At 37.4% G+C, this 24578-nt stretch overlaps 1 protein-coding gene across 16 annotated transcripts in view; it reads right to left on the bottom strand.

Moving 5' to 3' along the window:
• The window catches only part of LOC131109109 (cingulin-like protein 1), an 82166-nt gene that overhangs the window by 13731 nt on the left and 43857 nt on the right, over nt 1-24578 (bottom strand). For 6 of the 16 annotated variants that reach the window (XM_058060731.1, XM_058060730.1, XM_058060733.1 and 3 more), the window contains 2 exons: nt 19364-19466; nt 13753-15874 (listed from right to left, as the gene is read on the bottom strand). In XM_058060731.1, coding sequence (XP_057916714.1) covers nt 15770-15874; nt 19364-19466 — 208 coding nt within the window. In that variant the 3' untranslated portion in view covers nt 13753-15769. The other 10 variants (XR_009120659.1, XR_009120661.1, XR_009120657.1 and 7 more) reach the window with 5 other exon arrangements.

Below are 24578 nucleotides of genomic sequence, written 5' to 3'. Positions count from 1 at the left end.
ATATTTTTTAAAAATTAATTAATTTAAATATATTTTTTACATTTATTTAAAAGTGGATTTGTATTATTTTTATTCTGTATAATAGTGGTAAGCTTTTCTTAAGTTAAAAATGTGAAAATGTTACTTAAAACAGTATCTGTACAGTAAATAAACATTAAACTAATAATTAAAAAAATGATAATTACATTTTTAAAAAATTTAATTAATTTAAATATATTTTTTACATTTATTTAAAAAGTGGATTTGTATTATTTTTATTCTGTATAATGTGGTTAGCTTTTCTTCAGTTAAAAATGTGAAAATGTCTGTACAGTAAATAAACATGAAACAAATAATTATAAAATATATATAATTAAGTTAATTTAAAAAAAGTTAATTAATTTAAATATATTTTTTACATTTATTTAAAAAAGTTTTTTTATTTTTATTCTGTATAATATATTGATTTATTTTTCTCCCTCAAGTGATTCTGTATATACAGTAATGCAGTTCCCTTACTGACATCTAGAGGTCACTGTTAGCCACAGCGTGTCCTGCCTCCATTTGCACTTAAAAAAAAAAAACAGAAACTAACACACCCCAATTCAACCAATCATATTCTAATTAAAAAGAACAACCTAATTAACCCCGGGAATGTATCCCATAATTCGGTAATATTACCATGATCACCCCCGGAGCTTGTAAATGTTTGGTGATAAAAAGCAAAAGGGGAAATGAATGCTGGCTGCTAATTAATAGTGAAAATTGACTTTATAGTTTTAAGTCATTTTTAAAAAATATATTATTATTATTATTATCAGCGTGTCAAATATGAAATTGAGTCATATTTGAGTGTTTCTTTGAAGACTGAGCGGCGCATCAGAGAGAATGCTTTGCTCCCCGTAGACACACACACACACACACACACACACACACACACACACATTCAAAGTGCTGCACTATATCTTAAACATGCAGAACAAGAGCCTAAGTGAAAGTGATACACCGGATCAAACTGCACTCATAAATTTTGCATAATTCGCTTTAAAGAAACAGCGGCTAAGTCATTCTTGGTGTTTTCTTTTTTAGCATTCTGAGACATACTGTATTGTGTATTATGTGTGTATTATGTGTGTGTGTGGTACAATGGCGGCACTTGACTGCTCCTGACTTGTGATTGGAAAATTGAACCAGAGGACAAAGAGGTGAAGTGACAATGAGGTGGAAGAGAGAGACACACACACAAGGAGAGAATGAAAGCTCGGAATTGTAGTACACTCCTGTGGCTCATCATCGCCACCTATTTTCCCGCGCCCTGCCATATATCTGTCAGAGCCCTCGTCGCCCTCCCAAGGTGGAGTCTTCCATTCATAATGGCCCCATTTAGAGTAAATAGCTCTAGATCATCAGCATAGTCGCCATTATCAAAGATATATATATATATATATATATATATAAGCACGCAAGGCGCTAGCGAGCTATCAAGAGCATACTGAACGCTTTTCCGATACGTCGGCTATAATGTGTGTGAGGGATGGGAGAACGCGTTTGTTTTCCAAAGATGACGGAAATAAATAAACAGCGTCGAGACATAAGCACGGCGAAATAAAATCACCGCCATTTGCTTCTGGTTAGAAAAAAAATTTGCCTTCAAGCACATTTTATTGTCACGATTATTATAGCGTACATAATGAGGTTCAATTCCGGCAACATGCTTTACTCTGCAGGCCTTTTTAGGTACACCTGTTCTCGTCCAATGGCGCCTTTAGAAAGTAATGTCAGGTATTATTTTAACAATATATTCAACATTGTGCTTGTGTTTCTGATGTTTTGGTAACATTATTTTGCAGTTTTTTTACATTTTTCGACAGTATTCCCTCTTATTGTGGTTTAACAATACCAAAAAACGACTTTCCTTGAAGTACAAGTCCGTATTTATAAATAAAATAGTTTGGTATTTTATTACTGCATAAAATACCTGTTTATGACCTTCTAAATATGTTTTTTTTAACATTATTAGAGCCCTCTAGACTTGAACTAACATCCCTATAATCACTCTTACACTCCTATTATTCACTGGCCCTTTGTTAGCTAACAAGCTAGCCAGTTAGCGACTTTTATTACTGCATAAAAAACTGTTGATGACCTTCTAAATATGTTTTTTAACATTGTTAGAGCCCTCTAGACATTAACTAACACCCCTATAGTCACTTTTACACTCCTATTATTCACTGGCCCTTTGTTAGCTAACAAGCTAGCCAGTTAGCGACTTTTATTACTGCATAAAAAAACTGTTTATGACCTTCTAAATATGTTTTTTTTAACATTATTAGAGCCCTCTGGGCATAAACTAACACCCCTATAGTCACTTTTACACTCCTATTATTCACTGTTTACACCCTTGGCCCTTTGTTAGCTAACAAGCTAACCAGTTAGCGACTTAAGAAGCCAAAAACCCACCACTTATATGTAAATAGCATTGACACATATATGAACAATTAGCAATATCATGCTAGGTGTTAGCAATGTTAGCATACTGGCATGCTATTTACATAGTCATATATGTACTAAATAGCATTGATTTATATAGATGTACATAGTCATATGTAAATAGCATTGACACATATATGAAAAATTAGTAATATCATGCTAGGTGTTAGCATGCTAACATTGGCAAGTCAGCATTGATAAATCAGCATAGTAGCATTTTTAGCCATTTTCACAAGTAGACACTACTATGCTAGTTGTTAGCATGTTAACAGCATAGTAGCTGATGTCATGTTAGTAGTAAAAACGGTTAGACCACTTGTTCGGGACGTTTTGCCTTGCTGGGACATTGTACAATAATGCTAGGTGTTAGCAATGTTAGCATACTGGCATGCTATTTACATAGTCATATATGTACTAAATAGCATTGATTTATATAGATGTACATAGTCATATATGTAAATAGCATTGACACGTATATGAAAAATTAGCAATATCATGCTAGGTGTTAGCATGCTAACATTGGCAAGTCAGCATTGATAACATGCTAACATCAGCATAGTAGCATTTTCAGCCATTTTCATAAGTAGACACTACTATGCTAGTTGTTAGCATGCTAATGTTAGCATTGCTAACAGCACTTGCTTTTATAGCTCTTTGTCAGGGTTGACAAACAACGCTCAAGTGTTAAGTTTTTAGCTTTCTTCACTTTGATTTTTTTCATTTTTATTGCAAATGTTGCTCAGAAATCAGTTGTGTGCCATCTGAACGGGTCGCATGACGACAGGAAGTAATGTACTACAGTTTTTTTTGCCGTGCCGTGTACAAAAAAAAAGTTAAAAAATAAATAGGTCCCAATGTAGCGCTGTTCTTTACTACGGCACACAAACACAACAAACATGTTCCCTGCTGATGGCGCCACTCAAGGTTTACAGTACGGTACGCATCTTGCCAATATCAATAATTATGACATTCATTAGTCAATGTGCTGAGTATAACATGTGTACACTGACCATACATCCATTTATACGTGTTGAGCATTAGCATAATTTCATGCATATTGCATGCCATCAGTATTGCATCTTTTAGTACCGGTCACATTAAATAGGAGCCCCGGCATAAAGAGCATTTGTTTCGATAAATTATTCCGTCGCGACAGCTGTTCCAAAACATGTACGCGCCAAATGGAATGTCCAGGAATTAGCAGCCAGATGATGTGTGGAGTGTGCATATTTCTTCCATGTGTCCTTCATTAGAAATGTAATAAATTATGCCCATGTAACATTGCAGTGATTACTATTTAATAAAGTAGCATAATTAAAATTCAAGCTCTGGGCATGTTTTTTTTGTACTGATATATGTACATGCTGTACATGTATAGAGTGTGTGTGTGTGTGTGTGTGTGGCGTAGCCTAAGGCTACATGTCTAATGTCTACTGTGGTGACTAGTGACTCCGCCCTTCTTCCATCATAAAGTCATTCACCATCAAGTTGGTATTAGTACAAATATATCTCCAAAAATATACCAACAAAAAAAGAATACATAAGTCGATGTGGAAATTAATATCAAATAGTACATTATGGATACTTTGCAAGGTACTTGCTGATGTGTGTTAAATCATGAATAAATATTTCAACATATTCTACCATGTGGTTTTAATTGGGAAATAGTAATGCAAATGCAGGACCCTGAAGGCATCATTTAAGTCCACTCGACTTTTATCACTTGACAACATTCCATATCTCTCGTATGTGATTTTTACGCGGTTAACGTGAGGATCATCGCTACGGTATCGACTGTAGACTGACCAATGTTGGCGAGAAAACACCAATCGGTGAATATGACTGTAATGATCGGCAGGTAGACAGACCAATGACTGCATTGAGATGACAGAAGACTGACATCCAGACCGACCAATCTTGGCAAGAAAACTGATAGATGAAAACTGTATTGACTGACGGGTAGATGGACCAATGACTGCATGACTGCAATAAAGGCTGACATACTGGGTAGTCTGACCAATCTGCCGGAATCAACCAATCAGTGAAGATGACTGTAATGACCGCCAGGTAGACAGACCAATGACTGCATTGAGATGACAGAAGACTGACATCTAGACCGACCAATCTTGGCAAGAAAACTGATGGATTAAAACTGTATTGACTGACGGGTAGATGGACCAATGACTGCATGAAGACTGTGATGCTGCTAATGAAGTCTGACATACTGTGACCAATCTGACGGAATCAACCAATCAGTGAAGATGACTGTAATGACCGCCAGGTAGACAGACCAATGACTGCATTGAGATGACAGAAGACTAACATCTAGACCGACCTAGAAGATCTAGACCGACCAGTCTTGGCAAGAAAACTGATGGATGAAAACTGTATTGACCGCCAGGTAGACAGACCAATGACTGCATAAAATGACAAGGGACTGACCAATGTCTTGGCAAAAAAACTGATGGATGAAAACTGTATTGACTGACAGGTAGATGGACCAATGACTGCATGAAGACTGTGATGCTGCTAATAAAGGCTGACATACTGTGTAGTCTGACGGAATCAACCAATCAGTTAAGATGACTGTAATGACCGCCAGGTAGACAGCCCAATGACTGCATTGAGATGACAGAAGACCATCTAGACTGACCTGGAAGATCTAGACCGACCAGTCTTGGCAAGATAACTGATGGATGAAAACTGTATTGACCGCCAGGTAGACCGACCAATGACTGCATAAAAATGACAAGGGACTGACCAATGTTGGTATGATCACTGATGGAACCGTAATGACTGAGTGACACTGCTTGTAATGACTGACAAGTATATGGACTAACAGTGATACTGCTTGGAAAGATTGACATATAGACCGACCAATGATGGCAAAAAAAAACTGACGGACAGTTTGTCAAACTGGCAAAAATACTGGACTGCAGGTAGACTACATGAAGAGAATGATTTAACTGACCAGTAAGGCTACTTGCAATGATTTACAGGTCGACGGACCAATGACTGCATGAAAATGACAAGGGACTGACCAATGATGGCAAAAAAAACTGACGGACAGTTTGTCAAACTGCCAAAAATGCTAGACTGCTGGTAGACTACATGAAGAGAATGATTTAACTGACAAGTAAGATTGCTTGTGATGATTTACAGGTAGACCGACCAATGACTAGAGACTGACTAAACTAAACCAGAATTCAATTTACATATAGACTAAGCAAAGTCTGTCAGATTCCTTCTAATACTTGGTCGGTCTACCTATAAGTCATCAGAAGCGGCCTCACCTGGAAAATAGACTGACCAATGTTGGTATGCCCAGTTGACGGGTCGACAGACCAATGACTGCATTGAGATGACAGAAGGCTGACATCAAGACCGACCAGTCTTGGCAAGAAAACTGATAGAAAACTGTATTGACTGACAGGTAGATGGACCAATGACTGCATGAAGACTGTGATGCTGCTAATAAAGACTGTGAAGTCTGACGGAATCAACCAATCAGTGAAGTTGACTAATGACCGCCAGGTAGACAGACCAATGACTGCATTGAGATGACAGAAGACTGACATCTAGACCGACCAGTCTTGGCGAGAAAACTGATAGAAAACTGTATTGACTGACAGGTAGATGGACCAATGACTGCATGAAGACTGTGATGCTGCTAATAAAGACTGTGTCATCTGACAGAATCAAACAATCAGTGAAGATGACTGATTTAACTGACCAGTAAGGCTACTTGTGATGATTTACAGGTAGACCGACCAATGACTAGAGACTGACTAAACTAAACCAGAATTCCATTTGCATCTAATACTTAGTCGGTCTACCTATAAGTCATCACAAGTATGCCCAGTAGACCGGCCAGTAACTGCATATAGACAGCGATGCAGTCATTGGATGGTCTACCTATCCATCATCACAAGAAGCCTCTCCGGTCAGAATATAACAGCATAATTCCACATTTGCCACTCGCAATAAAACCCGATCAACTCAATCGCACTCGCGGAGATGAAGTAGGAGAAAGTAGGTGGAGGTGACGAGAGCGTTACGTGACGGAGCGATGGCGGCGAGGAGCGGGAGGAGGGTGCGAGACAGAAAAAAAAAAAAAAAAAAACAGGACCGTTAGTCAAGGTGTCTTAATGCATATTCCATTCATCTTCTCTCGCCTTGGCTATTTCTCACCACATCAGATAGCATGTATCTGATGGAAGCTAACGTGCAGTAGATCAAAAGGTGTGGGCGCCGTTTAGATAAGTCGACACCCCCCCCCCCCTTTTCCAATCTCGATACAATTCATCTGTTTTAAACGGCGCCTCATTGCTCATGTCGTGGAAAAGCTTGCGGATTAAACATATACGAAAATATTGAATGGATTTGGTTGAAACCGGTTCTTTAAAACGCATGTAAACACCTCCCTTGACATTTTGCGCTTTGAATTTTGTGGCTTTATGTTTTTATATTGAGTAATACAAATTTAAAAGTGACTATAGGGTTGTTATTTCATACAGAGGGCTCTAATAATGTTAAAAACTGTTTGTAAACAGGTTTTTTATGCTGTATTTATAAATAAGGAATCCAACTTTCTGGCCAGAAATATTTCAATATTGAACATAGCAAAATTTGTTCTCAATCAGAAATCACTCCACACTCTATTGCTCTCTGGTTCTACCATATCTTACTTATTGTGTGGAAATATGGGCTAATAACTATAAAAGCAATCTTCACTACTGCAAAAAAGGCCAGTAAGGATAATTCATAATGCCGCGCCTACAGAGAACATACTAACTCCTTATTACTCCTTATCACAAATACTTCAACTTGCCGATATAGTTAATCTTCAAACAGCTAAAATAATGCTAAAGGCTAAAAATAACCAATTAGCTAAAAATGTCATCCAATACTTCTCTACAAGAGAGGAGAAATATGATCACTATATTGATAGTTACTATGGTACCCATTATGTCATTGTATGGTCATATCACCTAGTACTTCGGTACGTGACAAAAATAAAATAAAACAATATTTTTTTAAAATATAATAATAATAAAAAAATAATAAAATGAAGTAAACATTTTTTTAAAAATATTAAAATTACTATTAAATTATTATTAAATACTAAAATAAATACGCAAAATAATATGTGACAAGAAAAAAAAGAAAAAAAGAAAAACAAAACACACAAAAAAAACTTTAACTATATTAGGAAAGCAGGAAGTGAACAAATGTAATGCTTTGCTTCTTCCTACTCCTTTTGGACATGTGGAACTGTGAACTGATTATGTGATGCATTCAATTGTAATCTGATGCATGTTCAAATGAAAAAAAAAACATTACCATTATTAAGTGCGTTGGTCTGGTGCTTGTGTGTCTCACCCAACATTACAGTTATATTACTGACACGTAGTGACAGTGTAGTTATACTATATATCTACTACAAGTCATTGAACGCGTCTTCTGAATGCCTTATGTTTGTATTTTACTTCTTTACTTCATTCAAATTCTTAAAATGCATATTATTATTATTTTTTTTTTTAAAGAATGTATTAATTTATATATTTTTGAGTGTGGGAACATGCCATAACTTCATGGGAATTAAACTATAATAGCGGTTCACCTTTTAATCTTGAACTTGACCTTGAGTTAGTTGCTTCATATGTGATTTTCTTTAGCGCTATTTCACACGAGAGGAAAATCTTTACCCCCAAGAGTGCAGTCAAGTACAATCGTCACCTTTAACGGGGGGCACAAAATAAGACACATGCACTCCAGAGGCATGGAGTCCCTTGCTTACGACAGTACCCCTCCTACTACTACTACTATTTCTACTACTACCGCGTGATGTCAATGTGTGTGGGGGGGGGAACACACGGCCAAACAGTGAAACAATTTGTTTAATCATAAAGTGCATTTACATAAGGCAACGGCTGCATAAATGAATGCATAATTGAACAGGTTAATGCATAATGTAGAGCTCCTGCGGGACAATAAATAAAGTGGCTTTTGAAAACGTGTGAGACGGGGAAGAGGAGAGAAAAAAAAAAAGGCGCGAGAGATACGACAGTACCCGCCGCCGCCGTGCGTCAGACAAAACATGAAACACGAGACAATGCCAAGGCCACAGAGGTACATAGAAGAAGGGGGGGGGGGGGGTGTTGGGAGGAAGGAAAATAAATAAATAAATCGATAAATAAATAAATAAACTAGGGTGAAGTCATGCTAAGAGGATTTGGGGACATGCTTGGTTTCTTGCTGTAAGCCGTCTATTAGCAGCAAAGTATTTGCGGCTCTCATAAGCATGGCGGCGACACTATTAGTGACAAGCTCACACACAACTACAACTTAATGCTGCCTCATGGGAATACATCCTCCACTCGCCATTCCTGACATCCTCTTTCTCGACATCAACACTTCCTGTTATGTGTTTTTTCAACCATATTGGCGATACCTGTGCTTTTTAAAAAAAAAATTGATCCTAACTAGGATCACCGGGGGGATCACTGAGGCCTGTATCAGCTGACTGAGACAGAGAAACGGGGTACACCCTGGACTGGTCCCCAACCAGTCGCAGGGAACCTGTCTGTGGACGATTTAGAGTCATCACTTAAGCTAACATGCAACCAGAATACCTGGAGAAATTAGGTTAAAGAATCTAGGTCTTCCAGACCGTGCGGCCAGAATGCTAACCATTGGGTCACCGTGCAACTGAGTACCACGGAATAAAGCTCACTCTAAGATGATAACACTGAGAGAAAAATTATAAAATACCTAGCACCGCAAGGGCTGCCAAATGTTCATTATGGAATTGGGACTAATTACCGTTCACCGTACATTCTCCTGACTGTGCGGCCATAATGCTAACCATTGGGTCACCGTGCAACTGAGTATCATGGAATAAAGCTCACTGTAATATGATAACACTGAGAGAAAAGTTATAATATACCTAGCACCGCAAGGGTTGCCAAATGTTCATTATAGAATTGGGACTAATTATGGTTCACCGTCTGTGGGAGAGGGCGTGGCTTTGATTGTTTATCCGCAAAACATGCTGTGAATGATTCCGGCTTCCCAGCATGCTTTGTGGCACTTATTTCGAGCAGTTTTCCCGTTTATGTGTTATCTACTTTTAGACTGTTTTGTTGGGTAAAGACCATCTAGGTCTTCCAGATCTCCTGACTGTGCGGGCAGAATGCTAACCATTGGGTCACCGTGCAACTGAGTACCACGGAATAAAGCTCACTCTAACATAACACTGAGAGAAAAAATATAAAATACCTAGCACCGCAAGGGTTCATTATAGAGAGGGCGTGGCTTTGATTTATCCGCAAAGCATGCTGTGAATGATTCCGGCTTCCCAGCATGCTTTGTGGCACTTATTTAGAGCACTTTCCCTGTTTATGTGTTATCTACTTTTAGACTGTTTTGTTGGGTAAAGACCATCTAGGTCTTCCAGATCTCCTGACTGTGCGGGCAGAATGCTAACCATTGGGTCACCGTGCAACTGAGTACCACGGAATAAAGCTCACTCTAACATGATAACAATTATAAAATAAAATTATAAAATACTTTTTTTTTTTGTAAATTTTGTTGGGTAAAGACCGCCTGTTTATTAACGACTTAGTCGTAATGCGATGCGATGATGCTAGTGAAAGCTAACATGTGGTCAGCATGTATGTATTTAAAAAAAACAAGACATTTCTAATTATTAAAACCACGTTTATGTTTATGTCAAGACTATAGTGAGCTACCTGTCAATGCGCGTTTCCGATGCGACAACCGCCCTTGTTTGCACGTACGCCGCCGCCGCCACCCGCGTCTGTCAAGCGAGATCGTAGCATTTTTTGGCGCTGTGATGTGTCACACCTGATTATGGATCCGCCGTCATCCCGTGCGAGCGAAGAGACAGGCAAGGCGTCAGCCGAGGGTTTGACGGCTTGGGAAGGGAGGGAGGGGGGGTAGTAGGTGACAGCGCCGCGACCTCCGACGACGCCCTCCATTTTGCTCGAGCGACAGCTCCAGCAGATTACCCTCGGCGCCATCTTCTTACTCTGTATGCTAATGGGGAAAAGAGTAATGAGAAATGAGTGGCAGATAAAAGAAATCATGGCGAGAAGACAGGAACGGGACATGAGGGGGGGGGGGGGGGGGGTGAAAGGGAACAAAAAAATTAAAAAAAGCAGGAAGGCCAAGTGTGTCGCACATGTAGAGCGAATACAAACAAATATAGCGCTGGGGGACTTGAAAGGGAACACAAAGGGGGACTAATGAAGGTCATATGCCGCCATATTGGATAGAATTTTGGGGCACATATGATCACGTGGAATAAATTCAACTGCAAGAAAAATGCAAGTATGACCTCCTTGGAGACAGAATGTGTGTATGTGTGTGTATGTATGTGTATGTATGTGTGTGTGTGTGTGTGTGTGTGTGTGGCAGGTGTTCTCATTTATCCAGCCCAAAGTAACCGAGCCATGCCAAGATGTCATTAGCTAAAAGGCAAATTGCATTATTCCCCTAATAAGGAGCGTGATGACTCTTTTTGATGCCCCCCCCCCCTCTCTGTCGCCCCCATTCATAGAATCTCCATATCGGCCTTCCCTTTCAAGGTTGATGGCCATGCTGAAAAGTGAAAGCCATATTCAGGAGATGACGGTGACTCACCTTCAGTGTGTATATATATGTGTATATATATTTATATATATATACATATATATAGGCTCCTCCCTCCTCCCCTTCAGGCTTTGATGGGTGTTGGGAGAGTCGATGGCTAATCAGGTAGCATCAGGCCCGGTCTTCATTTCCCCCGTCACACACAGTCCAGGCTTTCTGGAGCAGACCGATAAGGACAATACGCTCCTATGACCCTTTCCTTCTGTTGTTCGCCTCTTTTTCCATCGCTAAGAATCCCTTCCGCTTTTCACTTTTCGGTCTCAGTCACCTTCTTTTCCTCCCAAAGTCCAATTACACCCCCCCCCCTCCCCAAAAGATTTTCTTATATCTTCTTTGTTGTTGTTACTTTAAAAATGTCACAAACAAAACAGAGCCACCTGTGAGTGCTTATGTGTGCTAATGTGTGGGAAGGGGACACGACAGTACCCCGCCACCCGTTGAGAAGAGCAGTACATGCGCTAATAACTGCACCCCATTAAATACAATAACGTAGTTAGACGTTTTTATAAACCCAAACAAGGCAGAGCCACCTGTGAGTGCTTTTATGTGTGGGAAGGGGACGCGACAGTACCCGCCACCCGTTGAGAAGATGCGCTAATAACTGCACCCCATTCAATACAATAATGTAGTTAGACCTTTCTATAAACCCAAACAAGACAAAGCCACCTGTGAGTGCGCTTTAATGTGTGGGAAGGGGACATGACAGTACCCGCCACCCGTTGAGAAGAGCAGCAAATGCGTTAATAACTGCACCCCATTCAATACAATAACTTAGTTAGACCTTTCTATAAACCCAAACAATACAAAGCCACCTGTGAGTGCGCTTTAATGTGTGGGAAGGGGACACGACAGTACCCTCCACCTGTTGAGAAGAGCAGCACATGCGTTAATAACTGCCCCCCATTCAATATAATAACGTAGTTAGGCCTTTTTATAAACCCAAACAAGACAGAGCCACCTGTGAGTGCTTTTATGTGTGGGAAGGGGACACAACAGTACCCGCCACCCGCCGGCTTGAGTGCAATTAATTTTTTTAGTTGGTAACTGATATTTTCCTGAAACTTACCAATGTTCTACTGTAATGGTAATGGTTTTATTTCATTTGAACATGCATCAGATTACAATTGAATGCATCACATAATCAGTTCACAGTTCCACATGTCCAAAAGGAGTAGGAAGAAGCAAAGCTTATTAAATCCTACCCCTCCATCTGGTACTTTTACAATCAGTAACTGTTACATTTGTTCACTTCCTGCTTTCCTAATAAAATGTATTTTTTTTTTAGTTTTTTTACTTTATTTTATTAATTTTTTATAAATTCTATTTTATTTATTATTTTTTAAATATTTTTTTGTCACGTATCGAAGTATGAGGTGATAACATACAAGGTTAAATAGGTTAATAGGTTAAATAAAAGGCAAATTAAGTAAAGAAACAAAAAAGGAAGAAGCAAAGCTTATTAAATCCTACCCCTCCATCTGGTACTTTTACAATCAGTAACGGTTACATTTGTTCACTTCCTGCTTTCCTAATAAGTTTTTTTTTATTGTTTATTTTTATTGATATTGACTTTTTTGCCGATTTTTTCTGCATTTTTTGCTAATATCAAACCGCTAATTATCGATACCGATAACACAAAGACACTCTAGCATGTACGCTAACCGAGGCCTAATTTTCGGATCAATCAAAAAAACGCAGTTCCTCAGTACTTAAACTACTAAAAATGACTTACCCGGAAGGAAAAGGACGGTGTAGAAAAGTGAAGATTGACATAAAAGTGTTCGGAAAAGAGCTTAATTCCATTGTTTCATGTTCAGTCATGTCACTCTCGGCTCACAGGAGACTAGCGTGTTTCATGTCGTATATAAATGATAGCTAGGGAGAATAAAATGCAATTGTAAAGATCAGCTAGCATGATAATTTAGCAAAGAAATGCAATACTGGAGTATTTTGATACTAAAGCAAAACCACACGTATGCTCATTTGATGAAATTAGGTTAAAATGCAGAGTCGTTTTTTTTTTATTCTTTGTGCGAGACGAGCTCACGGTGTGGAAATTAAGAGTGTGTGCGCGCCCGAGTGCGTTTTTTTTTTTTTTTTTTTTTTTTGTGCGAGGCCGACTAATCCCTGGGCAGAGCTGAAACGAGTTAAAAACACATCAAAGGGAAGCTTAACCTCTGTGAAACCTCGCCGGGTTTTCAAGAACAACAAATGATCATTCTCCTCATTGTTTCCAGAGGGACTCTTTTCACCGCCGCCGACTCGCCCCTCAGTCCTGCCAGTTTTTTTTTTTTTTTGTAAGCCTGTGGTTTCATTTTTAATGACAGTGTGTGTGTTTGGGTTGCTCGGGTGTGCGTTTGCACTTAAAAGAAAGCTATTTTCTTTGTTTTTTTTGTTTGTTTTTTTTTCCATGTAAGTGCGACACGGTAAATGGGCGAAAAGCAAGCTAACAAGGACATAAAGTTCTGCTTGAAATCATTAAAATGGAACTGGAAATCATAACTGGCTGTATAACAGTTTGCACAGAATCAATGAAGGATAAGAAAGTATTTGGTAGACAGATGGAGGAGTGTGTGTGTGTGTGTGTGTGTGTGTGTGTGTGTGGTCGTGTTTTCACCTCCACTTCTCATTATCACGGTATAATGGCGTTTTTTTTTTTTTAGGCAGAAGTTCGGTTTGTTTGCCTTGTTTTGCCTCAATTAGCCGACACACACACACGAAGAGAGACACGACAAGTGCGCCTCTAAAACCAATTCAGTGTCTTGTTTCAGAAGTCATGTGACACATCTGCTTTTATTTGTTTCTGTTCTAACACAGACGTCGGACAAAGCAAACAAAACGCATACGTTTCTATTCAGAGTACCAAAAAAAAACAAAAAAAATGCTCGCACACAAAGCGACAAGAATATCCGTCGCACGTTGTCGTGATCACAAATGGACCACAGACACAAGACGATAATATTAAATATAAAAAATAGAGGATAAAAGAAACCTACAGCGAGGGTGAGCAAATCAAGTGCTCCTTTTATGCCCCGTCATCGAAACACCCAACTTCGGGATTTGTTGTGCCTGAAAAAATTTTACCGGAGACCTCCATGGCGGCACACCGTCTGCTCAGAGCGTGTACCCGAATATAGTGCACTGTTCTGGGCCACAGAAGGTGGCTCCCTTCCCTTCACTCTGGTTCACCTCATTGGGTGATTGCCCTGCATAACATTCATTCATTCATTTTCTACCGCTTATCCTCACAAGGGTCGCATGGGGGGGGGTGCTGGAGCCTATCCCAGCTATCTACGAGTGAGAGTCGGGTTACACCGTGGACCAATCACAGGGCACATATAGACAAACAATTAACCTAGCATGTTTTTGGAATGAAGGAGTCCCCCGGAGAAAAAACATGCATGCATGAAATCGACCGCGGGTCTCCGAGCTGTGAGGCCTATGTGCTAACCACTATTCACATGTGCAGCCCCCCAGAACTTACATTTACTTACATTAATTGAGATCTATCAGTGTGAAAAATGTTATAAAGCCATTTCTAAAGCTTTGGGACTCCAGCAAACTACATCGAGAGCCACTATCCACTAATAGCTAAAACATGGAACAGTGGGGAACCTTCCCATTCATTCATTTTCTACCGCTTATCCTCACGAGGGTCACGTGGGGGGGTGCTGGAGCCTATCCCAGCTGTCTTCGGGCGAGAGGCGGGGGTACACCCTGGACTGGTACCCAGCCAATCACAGGGCACATATAGACAAACAACCATTCACACTCACATTCATACCTATGGACAATTTGGAGTCGCTAATTAACCTAGCATGTTTTTGGAATGTGGGAGGAAACCGGAGTACCCGGAGAAAACCCACGCATGCACAGGGTGGAATCGAACGCGGGTGTCCTAGCTGTGAGACCTGTGTGCTAACCACTCATCCCCCGTGCATCCCCCCCACCCAGAACTTACATATACATTAATTAAGATCTATCAGTGTGGAAAAGGTTATAAAGCCATTTCTAAAGCTTTGGGACTCTAGCAAACTAAATCGAGAGCCACTATCTACAAATGCCGAAATGCCCAGCCACCCAAAATGTGACGACTCATCCAAAAGGTCACAAAAGACGTGTGCAGGCCTCACTAAGAAAGGGTAAAATAATCTGCATGGGACCAAAACCGAAACCGAAACCACTGCTGAACAAAAAGAACATTAAGGCTCATTAAACATCTTCTGGTACGGTTGATAAGTGTTTCAAAAATGCAAGTAAAACATGTTAGGTGAGTTCGATCCTACACTACAGGCGCACACAAAAAAAAAAAGAAAATTCAAGGAAAAAGAATCCGGCTGTTTTTGAAGGTTTAAGGGAATCCTTCTTATGTTCACCCGGTTTCCTTCCTTGAGGCGATAAGCAGTCTGGGACTTGACTTTGACCCGCAGGACATTAACCTCATACTGAGCGCGCTCCCCGGTGAGACGCTTGAGGTCAAAAAGCCGTGACAGGTCGAAGTGTTCTTCAGGCTTTATTTGGTGCCATGTCTCCTTGGTCTGAGTCCAGAGGGGAGCGGGAAAGAACGGGGGTGGGGGTGGGCGTCGCCCACATCATCCGAAATTATTGGGCTCACCTCGTGGTTTTAGACGCAGTCGTTGTTCATTGACGCCGGGGACGGACGTGTGAGGTGGGCGGGTACCTCGGACCGTCGACGCAAACGCTTGTTCTCCTCGCTGAGGGCGTTTAACTGCGGAGGCGGAGAGAAAACAAAAGACTATTTTTCAAGGGGAATCTGGCGTCACAATTAAATCAAATCAAGCAAATTAAACACTTCATTCAAAGTTGGCCATAAAAATCAATCAGCCGCACGTTGATGAAAGAGTCGCCATCCCATTAAACGCTTAATTCCTCTTTCACACTCGCTTTCATGCGTGTTGAGGACCAAATGGGGAAAAATGCATGTGTGCAATTGGAGTTGGATACGGTGGATAAGTGTTAAGTGGGAGTCACTGCTTTGGCAGTGGTGTCCAATAGGCGTGTTTTTTTTTTTTTAGTTTAACTCTCTCACGCAGTACTTCCTCCACTCTGCGGGGGGCAACAGCGAGGCATATACGTCACAGTGAAGCGGCAGTAGAAGAAGATGGCTAGCATTTATTTGGGCAAGTTATAATTATATATATTAAATTATATTTAAATTTTATTAAAATATGTATTTATTATATTTAATATATTTATAAATTTATTATTAAATTTATTATATTTAAATCTAAAATTATATTTATTTATTATATTTAATTATATTTATTTAATTATATTTAATATATGTCAAAGTGAAGTGGCAGGAGAAGAAGATAGCTAGCATTTATTTCGGCAAGGGGTGGGCAAGTTATAATTATATATATTAAATTATATTTAAATTTTATTAAAATATTTATTTATTATATTTATAAATGTCTTATATAAATTTCTTATATTTAAATTTATATTTATTTCTTATATTTAATTATATTTATTTAATTATATTTACGTTTTTTCTAACGCCGGCTCCCTGTGACATCACAGTGAACCGAACTTCCTTATATGGGCTTTCCTGAATCCAATCTGTAAACCTACCCTCCATTACTCTGTGAAGATTTCCGGTGCCCAGAGGTGGGTGGTATAAATTAAAAAAAGCAGAGGAAATATAATTGGAATAGGTGCTGATTCTGGAAGATCTAGAAAGCTATCTTTGCGGGTTAGCGTGTGTAGCTACATAATAGGTCCCTTTTAACATAAATCACATACATCAACGACTACACTCCTAAGTGGGTGTGGCGACATAACAACTTCAAACTGTTATTTCTAAATGCCGCAAGGCATGCTGGGTAGTCCAGCGGCAACAACAATATGAACAGTGAAACACTGGATATCAAGAGTATGTTAACATCTTGTTTACTGCTCTGATGACCTCCAGCAAAAATGCGACAAAAATAGCAAAATGTCGGGAGAAAGAGTCACATCAGCTACCCAGCATGCCTTGCGGCGGGAATATATGGGTGTTTTTTTTTCCAGGCATGAATTTTGTATATGTTGTGTTGTTTGTATGTATTTGAATGTAGTTGAATGTATTTTTAGCCGTGAGTAAAATAAGATATTAAAGGAGAGGAAGCGTGTGTGTGCCTTTAAGATGCTCCACCAATATTCCACTCTCACACACTAATCTGATGACGAAGAAGAACCACAGGGTTTAAGCTCATTGACGGAAAGTTGATGTGTCAAAAGAAACCAAATAAGCTTTGCTAGTTAGTCGTTCTGACGGCAAAACATGCAAAACACCGCGTGTGACACCGTGTGTAATTAGCTGAGTATTTTCATTAGCATCATTTTTGGATACTAATTGCAAGGGTTGAGGGGGTGAAATTAAAAAAATCACACCTTGTCTCAACAGCCTTGACAGAAATAAAAGTTCAAGGAAGGCGTAGGAGGAATGTCTTTGCAGTAAACACGGAGAATAAAAGATGGCAGTTGTTTTTAATGCCACTCGTGATCATAGAATTACTAAATCGACGCACTGCGCTGTACTGGAATTCAGCCGTGTCCAGATATTTCCAGGCTTGGTTTCTTTATTATTATTTTTTTTTTCCAAATATTTTTGGAAAAGTCATTTTTATTCCCATAATATTGTAACTTTTCCAGGCTTGTTTTTTTTAATTTTTAAATATTTTAACTTTGTTTTCATATCATATTCCTACATTTTTTTTGTCATTTTTATTTCCATAATAGTGTAATTTTTCCAGGCTTGGTTCTTTTTTCCCCCATTTTTTTCATTTGTTTTTTTTTTTAATGTTTAAGATATTTTAATGAACTTTTTCATATCATATTCCTACATTTTTTTTGTCATTTTTATTTCCATAATAGTGTAATTTTTCCAGGCTTGGTTCTTTTTTTCCCCCATTTTTTTCATTTGTTTTTTTTTTTTTAAATGTTTAAGATATTTTAATGAAATTTTTCATATCATTTTCCTTTTGTAATTTTTATTGTTTTAATTTTCCAAATATTTTTATTTTGTTAATATAATTACTTCACTACCATAATTATTTCACTTTATTTATATAATATTATTTTTTCAGGAATGTCCCCTTCTTTTTTTCAGTTTCTTAAAAAAAAATTCAAAATATTTTTATTTTCTTTTTATATAATCCTCAAAAAAAAAAAAATGTAATTTTTATTCCCATAATATTGTTACTTTTCCAGGCATTATTTATATATATTTTTTAATTTTCCAAACATTTTAACTCTTAAAATCTTATTTTTTTGTAATATTATTACTTCATTCCCATATTATGTTCACTTTATTCCTATAATAATATTACTTTTTCAGCCCCCCCTTATTTTTCAAAATATTTTAACTTTCTTTTTACATGATCTCCTAAATTTTGTTTTGGTAATTTTTATTCCCATAATATTGGAACTTTCCTAAGCGTTATTTATTTTTTTAAATTTCCCAATATTTTAACTTTGGTTTCATAAAATCTTAATTTTTTTGTAATATTATGACCCGATCCCCCTTTTTCTTTCCCAAAATATTTTAATGATCTTCTTAAATTGTTTTGGTAATTTTTATTCCGATAATATTGTAACTTTTCCAGGCTTTATTTTTATTTTTTTCCCAAATATTTTAACTTTGTTTTCACTTTTGCATGCCTTTGTATTTGAACGTCAACAAGTGTCAGTCAGCGGGCCGGCCCAAAGTCTGGAGATGGGTTCCCTAAGACCCTGAGGTTTTCTTTTTGGAGAAGCGAGACTACTTTTAATTCATCCTTTTTTTTTTTGGTGATTTGTTGACTCTTATGAAGTTTAAAAAAACTAACAAAAAACAAGTCATTTTTTTTCCCAGAGTATATTCTTTTGTGTTTTTTTTTTCTCCCCCCCTCTGCATTGTTTTATCACAGTGGGCCATTTCCCTACGCTGTCAGCAGTATTGATATACAGCCTTCTCTCACTTCCATCAAAGGGAAATCATTTACCGCTGGAAAAACACGTCACCGCTTTTTGCTCTCATCCCTCCTCCACCACTTCCTACCTTTTATCACAGGAACAGGAAATGGATGGATGTGTGCCTTGTGTGTTTCGTTCTTTTTTATTTTTTTTGAAGTTGGACGTATGAAGTCTGCCTCTTCGGTGTGAGCCGAACAGCGGGTGGGCTGCGGCGTTTCTGGCAAGGGCGTGTTTTGCGTGTCTGTGTGTGTGCTCTCACTTGTTGATTGAGCAGTTCGATGGCGTCCATGTTGCGCTCCAGTTTGGTCTGCATGTCGGACAGTCGGCCCAGATTCAAAGCCACACGAGTCTCCTTTTCCAGGCTGGAATAGACATACATAGGACACACACTCACATAGCACAATCGGAGTTGCACAACACGTACATATGACTAATTGACATTTCTTATGTCAGTTAGTCATAAGTTAGACCTCTGGTGGAATATCTTCGCATAGAAGGTCTTTTGACAAACACACATACACTCACATAGCACAATCACATAGTTGCACAACACGTAGATATAACTAATTGACATTTTTTATGTCAGTTAGTCATAAGTTAGACCTCTGTAGGAATATCTTCTCATAGAAAGTCTTTTGACAAACACACATACACTCACATAGCACAATCACAGTTGCACAACACGTAGATATGACTAATTGACATTTCTTATCTCAGTTAGTCATATGTTAGACCTCTGGTGGAATATCTTCTCATATAAGGTCTTTTGACAAACACACATACACTCACATAGCACAATCACACAATTGCACAACATGTACATATGACTAATTGACATTTCTTATGTCAGTTAGTCATAAGTTAGACCTCTGGTGGAATATCTTCTCATAGAAGGTCTTTTGACAAAAACACACACACTCACATAGCACAATCACATAGTTGCACAACATGTACATATGACTAATTGACATTTCTTATGTCAGTTAGTCATAAGTTAGACCTCTGGTGGAATATCTTCTCATAGAAGGTCTTTTGACAAACACACACACACTCACATAGCACAATCACATAGTTGCACAACACGTAGATATGACTAATTGATATTTCTTATGTCAGTTAGTCATATGTTAGACCTCTGGTGGAATATCTTCTTATAGAAGGTCTTTTGACAAAAACACACACACTCACATAGCACAATCACAGTTGCACAACACGTAGATATGACTAATTGACATTTCTTATGTCAGTTAGTCATAAGTTAGACCTCTGGTGGAATATCTTCTCATAGAAAGTTTTTTGACAAACACACAGTCACACTCACATAGCACAATCACATAGTTGCACAACACGTAGATATGACTAATTGACATTTCTTATGTCAGTTAGTCATATGTTAGACCTCTAGTGGAACACCTTCTCATAGAAAGTCTTTTGACAAACACACACTCACATAGCACAATCACAGTTGCACAACACATAGATATGACTAATTGACATTTCTTATGTCAGTTAGTCACATGTTAGACCTCTGCAGGAATATCTTCTCATAGAAGATAAACACACACTCACACTCACATAGCACAATCACAGTTGCACAACATATTTGTAATAGAAATTCCTTGTAATATTATTTTTTTTATAATTATTATAAGAAAGAATGCTAGGAGTTATTAATAAATAATGCAATATTCCGGGTTTATTTTTTAAAGATACGGTATTCATGACCTGTAGATCCCACTGTTTGTATAAACACATTCTTAAATGAGTTATAAACCCTTATTATTAAAAAAAATAGTTAAAGTTTGTTGTATCATGAAAAAACTTTTAAACTGTTGCAGAGTACTTTTCCATCAAACCAAATGTGGGGCAAAAAAAAAAAATAAAAAAAAATCAGTCTTCATGACAAGCACGTTCAGAAGACCTTATTACGAAACCCAAAGCGAGCAAAATGAGTTCCAGAAATCATTAAATCCAACGTGCACACCAATGAAATGAGCGCAACTGCAGACATGCAGTGGAACATTAAGAGTACAAAAAGCCATTTAAGATTTTAAAGTGTTTATTAAAAACATTTTTTTTCCGACAAACAATTGTCAAAGTCTGCTTATTTTTCAGAAAGCCAGACTAAGATGTGCCTATTAAATTAATGACGGAGGATAATGGCGCACCGTACGGGCTTGCCCTCGCTTTTGCGCTCCTTCTTTCATGCTTCAGTGAACCTGTCCAGTTAGCACTGAGAAGGGAAAAAAATCCTCTAAATACTTTATTGAAGACTTCTTAGACCATTAAAGTACCACTGTACCCGTCCTATGTTAATGTACTGGGAAAGAAGCAAGACTGGAAGGAAAGGATGCAAAGACCTCATTTGGCTTCCGTTTTGGTTAATAAACACAATTATTTTCCTCCACAATTGATGGTAGCGCTACTTTAGCACTAAAGTACTTCAATACTTGTGTCCAAAGTGTGGCCCGGGGACCATTTGCGGCCCACGAGTGTTTTTTTACAAGAATAAAGTCAAAATATTTAGAGAAAAATTCAATTTTAAACAAAAACAGTATGGGAATAAAGTCAAAATATTCTAGGAATACCGCCATAATATTATAAGAATAAAATTAGAGTTCAAAGTTGAAATAGTTGGGGGAAAAAAATTGGAAATGTAATATTATGAGGAAAAATAATGTCATTTGAGTCATAATTTTATGAGAAATTTTATGAGAAAAGTCTTGATTTTAATTTGCGTTTTTTTTTTTACAAGAATAAAGTCCAACTATTAAGAGAAAAATAAAATTTTAAACAAAGTCAAAATATTCTGGGAATACTGTCATAATATTATAAGAGGAAAATTTGAAAAAGAGTTGAAAGTTGAAATACTTAGGAACAAAAAACGAGGAAAAAAATTTGAAATGTAATAATATGAGTGTTTTTTACAAGAATAAAGTCAAACTATTAAGATAAAACTTCAATTTTAAACAAAGACAGTATGGGAATAAAGTCAAAATATTCTGGGAATACCGTCATAATATTATAAGAATAAAATGAAAGTTGAAATTTGATATAGTTGGGGAAAAAAACAGGAAAAAATTTGAAATGTAATATTATGAGGAAAAATAATGTCATTTGAGTCATAATTTTATGAGAAATTTTATGAGAAAAGTCTTGATTTTAATTTGTGTTTTTTTACAAGAATAAAGTCCAACTATTAAAAGAAAAATATATTGTTTTAAAAATAAAATTAAGTCAAAAATATTCTGGGAATACTGTGATAATATTATAAGAAGAAAAATTGAGTTGAAAGTTGAAATAGGAAAAACAGGAAAAAACAGGAAAAAAAATGGAAAATGTAGTATTATGAGGAAAAATAATGTAATTTGAGTAGCATCGATTTGAAATATCTCAACATTCTAAAGTCATAATATTATGAGGGAATGGGAATAAAGTCAAAATATTATTTGGAATACCGTCATAATATTATAAGAAGAAAATTTGACTTGAAAGTTGAAATAGTTGGGAACAAAAAGTGGGGGAAAAAATGGAAAATTTAATATTATGAGGAAAAATAATTTCATTTGAGTAGCATCAAATTGAAATATCTCAAGATTCTAAAGTCCTAATATTACAAGGGAATGGGAAGAAAGTCAAAATATTATTTGGAATACTGTCATAATATTATAAGAAGAAAATTTGAGTTTAAAGTTGAAATAGTTGGGAACAAAAATGGGGAAAAATTGTAATTGTAATATAAATATAAAATATAAATAATAAATAAATATAAAATAATAAAAATAAATTTAAAAAATAAATATAAAAATGTAATATAAGGAAAAATAATGTCATTTGAGTTGCGTCAAATTGAAATATCTCAAGTCATATCTAAGTCATAATATTATGAGAAATAGGAATAAAGTTGATTTTAATTTGGGACCCACAAGCGTTATTTTTATTTTTTATTTTTTTAATAAGAGTAAAGTCAAACTATCAAGAGAAAACTTCGATTTTAAACAAAGACAGTATGGGAATAAAGTCAAAATATTCTGGGAATACCGTCATAATATTATAAGAAGAAAATTTGATTGAAAGTTGAAATAGTTGGAGGAAAAATGGAAAAATATTCAAAATGTAATATTATTAGGAACATATTATTATTATTATTATTATATTAGTCATTTGAGTAGCATCAAATTGAAATATGTCAACATTCTAAAGTTATAATATTATGAGAAATGAGGAATAAAGTCTAATAAAGTTAATTTTAATTTAGAAATTATTGACAAAGGTTTAAAAAACACCGGAAATGGTTAAAAAAATAATTCACAAGAATGAAGTCGTATAGAAATGAGTGGAAAAAGTCTGCTTCTGTCATATTTTATGCCTGTTTGATTGTTTTAGTGGCAAATTAGTAAAAGTTGTGATGCATAATTATCCAATTATTCCATCCATTCATTTTCCATGCCGCTTATCCTAGCTGTCTTTGGATGACATGCTTTCAATCTGTGTCCATGCTTAGTAAAAAAATAAGTTTTATTTTTGCATTTACCCACAGAAAATGAAGCGAAATAAATCCAAATCTATGAGCGCCATTTTGACAGAATGTAATTTGAATCATTCCCCATTAAGCAACCAAAAGCTGTTTTATCCTAAAACGGAAAATAATTGCAAGTGACCCTTCTGGATCTTTTAATTTCACACAATAATTATCAAAAAGCCAATATGTAAAAAAAAAAAAAAAAAAAAAAAAAAAAGACTTTGATCGGCTTAATTGCCTCCCAGAAATATGTCTTCCATAGAGTGTGCAGATGTGCAAAATAAACACGTGACGCCTGGCAAGATTTATGCCAGGATGCAACCATGCCTGGCGCGGCGGCGTCTGTGTAAACATCTGCTTCGACGCAAACGCGGATGTGTGTAATTAGTAGCTTAACCCAATCAGTGTGTGTATAATTACAGTCATTAGCGTCACCGCCGAGCCGCTATGCTTTTTAAACTCGGCGATAAACGCACACACAATCTCCCACTGCATCTTTCTTATTTACAGCCGCCATATTTTTTTATGCAAGACTTGACTCTCCCTTATCTAACCCCCCCTCGTTCCCCCCGTCCCCGCTCTCCGTGTTTACACAAATCCTCCGCTGTGATCACAGAGTGCTCTTAATTGGAAGCACATCGTTAGCGGGCGGAGTCTGATGAGCGCTTCCCCCTGATGGGTTGTGTCACAGCCACTGAGCCCGGCGGTCTCAGCAGCAAATAATAAGCAGTCCGACCTCCATGCTGTCCCTGCATATCAATTTGCTGGAGCCTATCCCGGCTGTCTTTGAGGCGAGACTGGCCAGCCAATCACAGGGCACGTATAGACAAACAACCATTCACACTCACATTCATACCTATGGACAATTTGGAGTCGCTAATTAACCTTAAAAAACTCCATACAAGCTGAGAATCGAACCCAGGTCTTTGCGATCTCCTGACTGTGTGGCCAA

Source organism: Doryrhamphus excisus, chromosome 21 (assembly GCF_030265055.1).
Source record: "Doryrhamphus excisus isolate RoL2022-K1 chromosome 21, RoL_Dexc_1.0, whole genome shotgun sequence".
Lineage (NCBI taxonomy): Eukaryota > Metazoa > Chordata > Actinopteri > Syngnathiformes > Syngnathidae > Doryrhamphus > Doryrhamphus excisus.
This window is presented reverse-complemented; position numbering and strand designations above follow the sequence as displayed.